Source organism: Physella acuta, unplaced genomic scaffold (assembly GCF_028476545.2).
Source record: "Physella acuta isolate Inbredline_101_S28 unplaced genomic scaffold, ASM2847654v3 ptg001174l, whole genome shotgun sequence".
Lineage (NCBI taxonomy): Eukaryota > Metazoa > Mollusca > Gastropoda > Physidae > Physella > Physella acuta.
Genome location: NW_026732691.1, coordinates 382759 through 394897, shown reverse-complemented (window position 1 = coordinate 394897; position 12139 = coordinate 382759). Strand labels below are relative to the sequence as shown.

Below are 12139 nucleotides of genomic sequence, written 5' to 3'. Positions count from 1 at the left end.
ACGTTAAGCATCGGCATTCGTTGCCATAAAATGAACTAACAGATCTAGAAAGAATAAAAAAGCTTTCTGTAAGATACCGACAAGAGTCCCCCCCCCCCCTCCCACTAACATTTTGAATGAAGTTACTAGTCTGTTACCAACACTTTAAAAGGGACGGCGTGGTCGGACTGTAGGGCACACAACTGCTAACACGAAAGTCTTGAGTTCGGATACCGGGTTCGAGTCCGTAGGACATTCTTATATTCACTCACCTCTGATGGGTACATGACTCAACTTAGGGAAATAAAATAGGCATGATATACGAATGAAGTTCGAACGAGGAGATGGAGATGGCTGGGCCATGTCCTACGCATGAGCAAAAGAAGACTCCCCAACATTTAAGAGTGCGATGCGCTAGACTGCTAATCCGAAAGTCTTGAGTTCGAATCCGGGTTGAACTGAGTAAAACTTCCATGAGTTCACCCAGCTCTGATGTGTAACAGAACAAACTAAGGCAGCTTCACATTGTGCTGACCACACTATCCCTTCAAATGCCTAAGGTCACCGAAACAGATGAACTCTACTTCATCTGCCCCGTGTGTCTAGGGCACGAACGGGAAAAGATGATGAGAAGAAAACTTTGAAAAAATAGATGGCTTTATGTAAAAAATTACGCTTTTATATTTTGTACTGATGATTGGACATATTTCTTACTAATAAAAACATTTTAATTTTTTGCAATTTTAATTAATTATTATAATCTTTATAAAAGGGGTATACAAACTCCTTTAAAAAAATATTAAATAGTCACTTTAAAAACATAATCACTAATTAAAAAGAAAGAGACATTTAAAAAATTACATTAATACAATAAAACCTTACAAAAAAGTTATTATTTAGTTGTAACCGGAAACACAAACATTATTTAAAAATAAAGACACATTATTTTTAATATTTTCTAATGAATAAATTGACACACAGGGACACAACTACAACATTCCCTGGTTCACCCTTGAAAAACGACACAAAGGGACACAACTACAACATCCCCTGGTTCACCCAATACGCTTGAGCCAGCTGCGGCGGATGTAGTCTCGTGAACATCGGGACGGCCCGTCGTCGATAATCTCCGCGTTGGTCAGCCGGCAGTCCCGGCAACATGCGGCCATGTCGTAGAGCTCCACACCGAAGGCCTCGAAGCAGCCGAAACAGCCCAGCAGACAGCTCATCTTGGCGCTGCGGGGGTTGCACTCCAGGCTGGTGGAGGCGCGCGCGGTGGCCAGGTGCAAGGTCAAGGTGAGGACGATGAGGGTGATCAGAGCGTGACGAATCTGAAAGTGGGAGAAATAAGTAGGTGTAGTAAGGGTCAAGGATTTGTGTAGTGAGTTGAAGTAGGGCCAATAGTAGAGATCTTAAAAATAAATAGAATTAAATCTAGTATGAGTGTGTGCTATTGTTCAGAGTATATATATATATATATATATATATATATATATATATATATATATATATATATATATATATATATATATATATATATATATATATATATATATATATAAATCTTGGGTAAATCTTGGTGTCGGACAACACTTCGTCGAATACGTATCAAAGAACAGGATTTCCTCTCCCAGCTGGGCCCGACGTCCATGTTAATGTTGACCCTGTTAATTAGGTCAAACACATCCCAGGTAACAAAGTTGTTGACCTCGACAGATGGAAAGGGTGGGAGTGAGGGGGTGGTTAGTCGCGTGACATGAACGTTTATTTATATTTATCAACGTTCTTATTTCAATTTTTTTCCCACGGTTTTCTTCGTCATACATGTGAAGGTCATTGACCTATCCACGATAAATACAATCGATCTTGGTCAGTGTTCCAGACGTATACCCGGATGGAAATTTGTCTGTCCATTTGGGCATTTGTCCCACTCGGCCAAACCGAGAAACGTTATGTCGGTAAAACGACATACAAATAAAAGACCTACGGACACAAGACCTACGGATATCGTCCATTCTAAGAGAACGACCTACGAACAAGCGACCTACCTTCGTGCAAGTGTCTAATAGGCGTCTGATCAGATTCCACGATAAAATTAATACCACACAAATAAAAAACTCACTGATTTTCTAAAATATGATTTTGAAAAAAAAAGACTAAAAAGACGAGACAAAATTAATTACATCACTGTTTGCCCCAACAAAGGATAGTAGACCTATAACTTAACCAGGAAATGTTTATGAAAACTTATATAAATTTAACTGTTAAACCTTTGTAAGAAAATATAAAAAATCGAAGATAAATAACAAGATTATTACCATTTTATAACCATATATTTATGTGGAATGGCGTGGTCTAGCGGCAGAACGCACGCTTGATGCCCTGGAAGTCCCGGTATTGAAACCCGGGCTTTACAGCGAAAGATTCGTCATGTCCATTCAGCTCTATAAATAGCTATGCTTATTGATCGACAGCGGTCACCAATGGTAAATCATTGACAAAAACAAAACACAAGGTATTTTGTCCATAATTCCATAATTAACTTTCGCTAGATTCTGTTTCACACACATTCTCTGCTGTAACCTGAATAATGTTTTTTCCTTTCTTAAAATTTTTTCTTTCTTTTTTTTTTTTTTTTGAGAATTTAAAGTTAAAAGGTTTCAGGGAATTCCCAATTTTATCATGAATTAATATAAAAAAAAAAAAACAACTTCTCTTCATAAAAGACATAGATAGATACAAAAATAGATTGTAGTGTAAATTGGATGACATGTTATTAAATCTGGGCTCAAAATGTAACGTGAAAAAGGGCACTCAGACATTGCATTCTCTCCCTAACTTTATGTCATTTATTTCTAGAATTTATTACACGTCTAAATATTTGTCTTTAAATATAATAAACACTAGCAATTACGAACACGGTGGGGCCAGTCTTTGATCTCAGACTGGTTTCTAGAGTATTCCATTTCCGATTACTGGTACTTCACAGGTTTGTCGGTATGTAGGTTACAGCATGGAGTCTTGGAGTTGTCGTTTTTATTTGTCAGATTCTGGGTTAGTAAAGCTACTATTTGTCCATTTCTGGGCAAGTGATATTTTAATTTGTCTTTTTCTAAGCCGCGATATTACAAGCTTTTATTTAACTCACTTCCTCTGTCGACAGTCTGTCGTCAGTCTAGACGGAAACGCAGGAGTGAAAATTCGGACAGTTCTACTTGACCGACACGATTCACAGTTGGCACGTGGGTCAAGACATGAAGACAATGCAATCTGAAACTAAATTTGACTTAATTGGATGCCTAATTGATTTTTTATGAATTAATTAAAATTTGGACCGAATTAGTAGGCATGTCTAGCCAACCACACCACACGCGTCATCAATAGCTGCGCCATCACGACCACGTAATGGCTGCGTTCAAAAACCATTGCGCGCCTACTGAACGTGATATTCAGTAGGCGCGCAATGGTTTTTAGTCATGTAACTCTATTGTAGATAAAACATGTAAAGTACTGAAAAAAAAATTCATAAAAAACGTTTTAATAACAAGCTTTTATGTAATGATGCACTAAAAAGTAGAAAATAAATTATAGACTACTATTTAAATAACTATAAAGAAAAGCGTGGGTGTCTTCCTTAACATTAATAAAGGTATCCAATAGATACTAAAGTGACCCACGCTTTTCATTATAGTTATTTAAATAGTAGTCTATAATTTATTTTCTACTTTTTAGTGCATCATTACATAAAAGCTTGTTATTAAAACGTTTTTTATGAATTTTTTTTTATATTTGTCGTTTTCTAAGCAGGTGATACTTATATTTGTCGTTTTCTCAGCCGGCGATATTTATATTTGTCCTTTTCTAAGCCGGCGATATTTATATTTGTCCTTTTCAAAGCCGGCGATATTTATATTTGTCCTTTTCTCAGCCGGCGATATTTATATTTGTCTTTTTCTAAGCCGGCGATATTTATATTTGTCCTTTTCTAAGCCGGCGATAATTATATTTGTCCTTTTCTAAGCCGGCGATAATTATATTTGTCCTTTTCTAAGCCGGCGATAATTATATGTCCTTTTCTAAGCCGGCAATACGTATATTTGTCCTTTCCTAAGCCGACGATATTTATATGTATCCATTCCTCAGCTGATGATATTTTTAGTATACTTCTCAGCTAGTGATATTTATTTTGTCCAATTCTCAGCAAGTGATTTTTTATTTTGTCCAATTCTGAGCAAGTGATTTTTTTTATTTGTCAACTTTTCAGCAGGCGAAACGTCAAATTGTCCATTTCTCGAGCAGTGTAGATTTTGTCCATTCTTCGACTTCTTGAGCGTCCATTTACGACCTGATCTAATCAAACGACTTGTCTAAAAATACTAACCAATCAGCAGCAATCCCAGACACTAATAACGCTTAAATTCTGTTGTTAGCTCAGGAACTGGTCATTAGCTCAGGGTAGACACAAGTCGTGAGAGGAGGGGAAGGTGGGTGGGGGGGGGGGGGGAGAGCTGCTACCTACCGCTATACCAAATATCTAAAGGTCAGCCGAACCTAGTTTGTTGTGAACGGATATCGATTAATCGATCTATACACGATGCAGATCAGTTGAGATTTGTATACACTTACCTAGGTAAACAATATCAGTAAGAATATACTTTCTTGATATGCTGCACTCACGCACACATTTAGATGGCTCTAGTTAGTCTAGTTGTTTCTTTCATGTATCTCACGGTAAGGGGTGGGGTGGGCCGTTGGGGGGGGGGGGGGAGTCCTCCTTAGCACGCCCACCGCCCCCCCCCCCCCCCCACCCACTCACCCCTAATAAAACAGATAACACAATTTATACAGAAAATGAATACTGTAACGATTGTACAGAAACGGAAATTTTAAGTTCTCCCCTCCTTGAGAAAAAAATGTATGAAAGAAACCCTAATTGCTCACAATAGGGACGAATGTTTACCATAATATTTGTTTTTTTGACAGAAGGCACAATTTTTGAAAAATGTCAAAGCTTAAAAAAAAACCTACTCAAGTTTATCTTCTAAAATTTTGCTGTAAATTCCGATTGTCCTGCTTAAATACAACAAACCAACTGAATATTTTAAAACGGAAATGCCACCAATACGATATAAAACAATGATTTGAGATTTGAACAAGCAAGGCATAAATAGAAATGCTATGATATGCAGGTATATTGATTTGGTGTGGACGAAAACACACTCGCCGGTCATGAAGATTAAATATTAGTGAACATTGATTGGCCGCAGGATATATTTTTTTTTTGTACGAGCGAAATTTCTTTCGGTACCTTATAAGTTCCGTTACGTGACGTCAGACAACTCAACCGCGAGATTATCACGTGATTACGTGCACGCGACCCTCGTGTGAGAAACGTCATCATATTGTGTGACACGTCATCATATTGTGTGACACGTCATCATATTGTGTGACACGTCATCATATTGTGTGACACGTCATCACTCAGGTGACCTAGGACACCGCGCGACAAAAATCTGGTCAAAAAACTTGTTGACTCTGGATGAAGAGCTCTACCAACGACTGACGACCATCTTGGCGCATGCGCGAACAAGAGTGAAGTGTGTGGTTCGCGACGAGAATTGTCTAATGTCGAGTAACTAGTCAATTAGGTAAATTAGACTTGGTCAGACATCTTGACTTAATTAGCAAAATAGGGTTTCAGGTCGCATCGGCTATATACATAAAAATAAAAGTATGTGTGTGTGTGTGTGTGTGTCTATGTGTGTGTGTGTTTCTCTCTCTCTATGTGTGTGTGTGTGTGTGTGTGTGTGTGTGTGTGTGTGTGCCCTTTGTGTATGGCTGCACCTTTCATCTAGTCGCCGTGAAACTTTGGTTAGTTGATAAAAATACTTCCTGTATGGAAATTGAATTTTATTGAAATCTTAAACTTTGTTAAGTATCTACTCGTTTCTTACTTAATCTCTATAATAATAGTTTCGCTGTCTGTGTATCTGACAAGAACGCTCTGTCTGACAAGAACGCTCTAGAGAAAACACAAGCAATTTAAAAACATGCACAGTAATTCGAAAAACGAAATATGACGTCGACACATTTAGCGCACAGAGTAGAAAATAATCTCAAACCCAGAGAGTGCTCAAAGTTATATGACGTCATTGATTTTCGCGTTAACATTGAATAAAAAGGAAATGTTGTCTAATCTAAATGGTTTGCGTGAAGAGTTTCTTGCATACAATTCTTCGGGTAGGGGCGAAGCCCCACCCCCCGCGTAAGAACGTCTGAGCCCCCCCCCCCCCTCCCCAACTCAAAAGAAATTTCTTCATCGATACTCTATAATAAAATTACCGCCTAATTAATGTGTCTAATCTAAAAAGTGGTTTTCTTGCAATGGGACGGTAGACATGTTTTTTTTTTGGGGGGGGGGGGGTGTGGAGGGGTGGGGGGGGGGGGGTGTGTGTGTGTGGGGGGGGGGGGAGGTGTGGGGGGGGTGGGGGGGGGGGGGGTGGTGTGTGGGGGGGTGGGTTGGTTTCAGTGTTTCTTTCAGACTTTTTCCTCCCCGGAGAGGGGTGGGGGTACTTGAAATTTTCGGGGGCGGGGGTAGAATTTTCTGGGAGGGGGCGGACACTGGAAAAAGTATATAATTATATTTCGTTGAATGGGACGGTAGACATGTTTTTTTTGGGGGTGGGGGTGGTGGAGGGGTGGGGGGGGGGTGGGGGTGTGGGGGGGGGGGGGTGGGGGTGATGTGTGTGGGGGGGGTGGGTGGTGGTGTGTGGGGGGGGGGGGGGTGTTGGGGGGTGGTGTGTGGGGGGTGGGTTGGTTTCAGTGTTTCTTTCAGACTTTTTCCTCCCCGGAGAGGGGTGGGGGTACTTGAAATTTTCGGGGGCGGGGGTAGAATTTTCTGGGAGGGGGCGGACACTGGAAAAAGTATATAATTATATTTCGTTGAATGGGACGGTAGACATGATTTTTTTGGGAGTGGGGGGTGGGGGGTGGGAGGTGGGGGGTGGCGGGGGGGGGGGTGGTGGGGGGGTGGGGGGTGGTGTGTGGGGGGGGGGTGGCGGGTGGTGTGTGGGGGGTGGGGGTGGGGGTGGTGTGTGTGGGGGTGGGGGTGGGTGGTGTGTGGAGGTGTGTGTGTGGGGGGGGGGGTGGGGTGGGGTGGTTTCCTCATCGATACTCTATAATAAAATTACCACCTAATTAATGTGTCTAATCTAAAAAGTGGTTTTCTCGCAATTTCTTTAATGCAATTCTTCGCGTAGTGGCTAAGCGCGACACCAGTGTTTCTTTCAGACTTTTTCCTCCCCGGAGAGGGGCAGGGGGGTACTTGAGGTTTTCGGGGGCGGGGGTAGAATTTTCGGGAAGGGGGCGGACACTGGAAAAAGTATATAATTATATTTCGTTGAATGGGACGGTAGACATGTTTTTTTTGGGGGGTGGGGGTGGGTGGGTGGGGGTGGGTGGGGGGAGGTGTGTGGGGGGTGGGGGTGGTGGGGGTGGGGGTGGGGGTGGGTTGTGTGTGGGGGGTGGAGGTGTGTGTGGGGGTGGGGGGTGGGGGTGGGGGTGGTGTGTGTGGGGTGGGGGGGGGTGGGGGTGTGTGGGGGGGGGGGGGTGGGATGGTTTTAGTTTAGAGAAAAGAGACAGCACTATCAGCCTAGCGCCCGTTGTACCCTTCCTCAACGGGCCATTTATCTAGTCTATATTAATAGTTTCGCTGTCTGTTTATCTATGTATCTGACAAGAACGCTCTAGAGAAAACACAAGGAAATTAAAAACATGCATAGTATTTCGAAAAACGAAGTATGACGTCGACACATTTAGCATAGAGTTGAAAATAATCTCAAGGCGGAAAGTGCACACAGTAATATAATGACGTCATTGATTATCGCGTAAACATTGAATAAAAAGGAAATGTTGTCTAATCTAAATGGTTTGCGTGAAGAGTTTCTTGCATACAATTCTTCGGGTAGGGGCGAAGCCCCACCCCACGCGTAAGAACGTCTGAGCCCCCCCCCCCCCTCCCCAACTCAAAAGAAATTTCTTCATCGATACTCTATAATAAAATTACCGCCTAATTAATGTGTCTAATCTAAAAAGTGGTTTTCTTGCAATTTCTTTAATGCAATTCTTCGGGTAGTGGCTAAGCGCGACACCAGTGTTTCTTTCAGACTTTTTCCTCCCCGGAGAGGGGCGGGGGTACTTGGAATTTTCGGGGGCGGGTGTAGAATTTTTGGGGAGGGGGCGGACACTGGAAAAAGTATATAATTATATTTCGTTGAATGGGACGGTAGACATGTTTTTTAGGGGGGATGGGTGGGGGGTGGGGGGGGGGGTGTGTGGGGGGGGGGGGCTGGGGTGAGTGTGGGGGGGGGGGGGGGTTAATTTAGACTTTTTCCTCCCCGGAGAGGGGTGGGGGTACTTGAAATTTTCGGGGGCGGGTGTAGAATTTTCTGGGAGGGGGCGGACACTGGAAAAAGTATATAATTATATTTCGTTGAATGGGACGGTAGACATGTTTTTTGGGGGGTGGGGGGTGGTGTGTTTTGGGGGGGGGGGGGGGTGGGGGGTATGGGTGGTGTGGGGGGTGGGTTGGTTTTAGTTCAGAGAAAAGAGACAGCACTATCAACCTAGCGCCCGGTGTATCCTTCCTCAACGGGCCATTTTTCTCGTCTATATTAATAGTTTCGCTGTCTGTGTATCTATGTATCTGACAAGAACGCTCTAGAGAAAACATAAGCAAAAATTCTATCTGACAAGAACGCTCTAGAGAAAACACAAGGAAATTAAAAACATGCATAGTATTTCGAAAAACGAAGTATGACGTCGACACATTTAGCATAGAGTTGAAAATAATCTCAAGGCGGAAAGTGCACACAGTAATATAATGACGTCATTGATTATCGCGTAAACATTGAATAAAAAGGAAATGTTGTCTAATCTAAATGGTTTGCGTGAAGAGTTTCTTGCATACAATTCTTCGGGTAGGGGCGAAGCCCCACCCCACGCGTAAGAACGTCTGAGCCCCCCCCCCCCCCCCCTCCCCAACTCAAAAGAAATTTCTTCATCGATACTCTATAATAAAATTACCGCCTAATTAATGTGTCTAATCTAAAAAGTGGTTTTCTTGCAATTTCTTTAATGCAATTCTTCGGGTAGTGGCTAAGCGCGACACCAGTGTTTCTTTCAGACTTTTTCCTCCCCGGAGAGGGGTGGGGGTACTTGGAATTTTCGGGGGCGGGTGTAGAATTTTCAAGGAGGGGGCGGACACTGGAAAAAGTATATAATTATATTTCGTTGAATGGGACGGTAGACATGTTTTTTTTAGGGGGGATGGGTGGGGGGTGGGGGGGGGGGGGGGGTGGTGTGTGTGGGGGGGGGGGGGGGGGCTGGGGAGAGTGGGGGGGGGGGGTTTAATTTAGACTTTTTCCTCCCCGGAGAGGGGTGGGGGTACTTGAAATTTTCGGGGGCGGGTGTAGAATTTTCTGGGAGGGGGCGGACACTGGAAAAAGTATATAATTATATTTCGTTGAATGGGACGGTAGACATGTTTTTTGGGGGGTGGGGGTATCCTTCCTCAACGGGCCATTTTTCTCGTCTATAATAATAGTTTCGCTGTCTCTCTATGTATCTATCTGTCTGACAAGAACGCTCTAGAGAAAACACAAGGAATGTAAAAACCTGCATAGTAATTCGAAAAAAGAAGTATGACGTCGACACATTTAGCATAGAGTAGAAAATAATCTCAAACCCAGAGAGTGCTCACAGTTATATGACGTCATTGATTTTCGCGTTAACATTGAATAAAAAGGAAATGTTGTCTATTCTTAATGGTTTGCGTGAAGAGTTTCTTGCATACAGTTCTTCTTGTAGGGGCGAAGCCCCACCCCCCGCGTAAGAACGTCTGAGCCCCCCCCCCCTCCCCAACTCAAAAGAAATTTCTTCATCGATACTCTATAATAAAATTACCGCCTAATTAATGTGTCTAATCTAAAAAGTGGTTTTCTTGCAATTTCTTTAATGCAATTCTTCGGGTAGTGGCTAAGCGCGACACCAGTGTTTCTTTCAGACTTTTTCCTCCCCGGAGAGGGGTGGGGGTAATTGAAATTTTCGGGGGCGGGGTTAGAATTTTCGGGGAGGGGGGGGGGGGCGGACACTGGAAAAAGTATATAATTATATTTCGTTGAATGGGACGGTAGACGTGTTTTTTTGGGAGTGGGGGGGGGGGGGGGGGGGGGTGGTGTGTGTGGGGGGGGGGGGGGGTGGGGGGTGGGTTGGTTTTAGTTTAGAGAAAAGAGACAGCACTATCAACCTAGCGCCCGGTGTATCCTTCCTCAACGGGCCATTTTTCTCGTACAGTAATAATTTTGCTCAATTATGCACGAATGCAGTTCGTCTACTGTGTTTAATATGCATTGTTACATTTAAGAACAAATATTATGATTAAGAAGAGATAACGACAAATCTATATCTGCAAATGCCTCCGCCCTAATTTTTCTAAAAAAAAACGAAAAAAAAAAAGAAAAAGCATTAAAGTATGTCGATTCTTTCACTGTACACGATCCAGATATTGCTATTTATAGATCCCCTGTTGATGTTTTATTGACAGAACCACAATATTATGAATTATAGAAAGCTACAAGAGACAGCTGAAACAGATCATTCCCTCAGGCTCGGCCATAATCCCTATATAACATTACTGTAAGCCATCTCTACTCTCTTGTTGGGGTAGGGGGGGGGGGGGATTTCGATCAGAGGTTACCTCCATGATGTGTGACGTCACGACAACAAACATGGCGCCCACGGCTTATGAACACATGCATGATTGATTCTGCGATACGGGTATCACGTGACGGCTGCTAAGAGAAAAGTTCTTTCATTCCATGGTCCGGTTTACTAGTGGGCTAATTATGGTCTAGTTTTCAAAGGTCCGGTTAAATCAGTGGCGCGGTTAGCTTAGCGGTCCGGCTAAGTAAGTATTCCGGCTAACGCAGTGGTCCGGCAAAATCAGTGGTCCGGCAAAATCAGTGATCCGGCTTACGAGTCCGACTAATTCACTTGCCCGATACTCAGTGTTCCGGTTAACTCATTGGGTCCGGCTAATTCAGTATTCCGGCCAACCCAGTGGTACGGCTAGTTTAGTGGTCTGGCTAACTCAGTATTCCGGCTAACTCTGTGGTCCGGCTAAATTCGTGGTCCGGCTTACTGGTCCGGCTAACTCAAGGATCCGGCTAACTCAGTGATCCGGCTAACTCTGTGCTCCAGCTAAATCATTGGTCCGGGTTACGGGTCTGGCTATATCAGTATTCCGGCAAACTTAGTAATCCGGCTAACTTAGTATTCCGGCTAACTCAGTGGTCCGGCTAACCCAGTGGTCCGGCTAACTCAGTGGTCCAGCTAGCCCCATTATCCGGCTAACTAAGTGTTCCGGCTAACAGGTCCGACTAAGTGTTCCGCTACCGGGTCCGGCTATCTTACCACGTGTCAAACAGATCCGGTTACCGACCTTGTTACCACCGCGCTGATTGTGTTTCTCACCCGGCTGGTCAATGATTGATGCACGTGCTACTGGGGTGTACTCACGCCGCGCTGATCCGTGTGCCCGTGCGAATGCCCTCTAGAGAGCGATTGGTGTTTTTTTGTGGGTGTTAAGACCTGCTGAAGAATTAGGGAGAGGTGGGGGTGGGGTGGGGGTCTGATGTCAAGACGTGCAGTGCTGTCAAGTTCTCTGAGGTCAACCTTCTATCACGACTCACACTTTGCACGTGCATGCTTGTGAGATATCTGTTTATTAAGCTTCACTTCCGCCTGCGTGGGCGTAGAATATAGAGTGTATATAGAGAAGTCGTCCAGTCCCGTTTTTATATCGCGATAATGTAGTCTATTTTATTGTGTGCTAGATTTTAGTGTAATCACAATATATATCAGTCAGTTAATCAGTTATTCAATAATTCGATTTGTTGTCCAATATTATAACGTAGCTGTTTTCCATGTATAGTTGAGCGCTTTCTTTAAAAAGGTAAAGATAAATGCATGTAGAGAAACAAGGTATTGGTCGGATGAAGGAGCATACGACTGCTAACCCTTAAAGTCTGGAGTTCGAGTCCCGTGTTTGTACCCATAGGGTATAACGTCTCTGAGTCCACCCAGCTATGACAGGTACCTG

The 12139-nt window shown here is 43.3% G+C and overlaps 1 protein-coding gene across 1 annotated transcript in view; it reads right to left on the bottom strand.

Annotated features, from left to right (window-relative positions):
* Positions 1-984: 984 nt before the first annotated feature.
* The window catches only part of LOC131956752 (uncharacterized), a 330429-nt gene continuing 319274 nt past the window's right edge, over positions 985-12139 (bottom strand). The window contains exon 3 of the mRNA XM_059321331.1: positions 985-1310. Coding sequence (XP_059177314.1) covers positions 1035-1310 — 276 coding nt within the window. The 3' untranslated portion in view covers positions 985-1034. The remainder of the gene's footprint in view (positions 1311-12139) is intronic.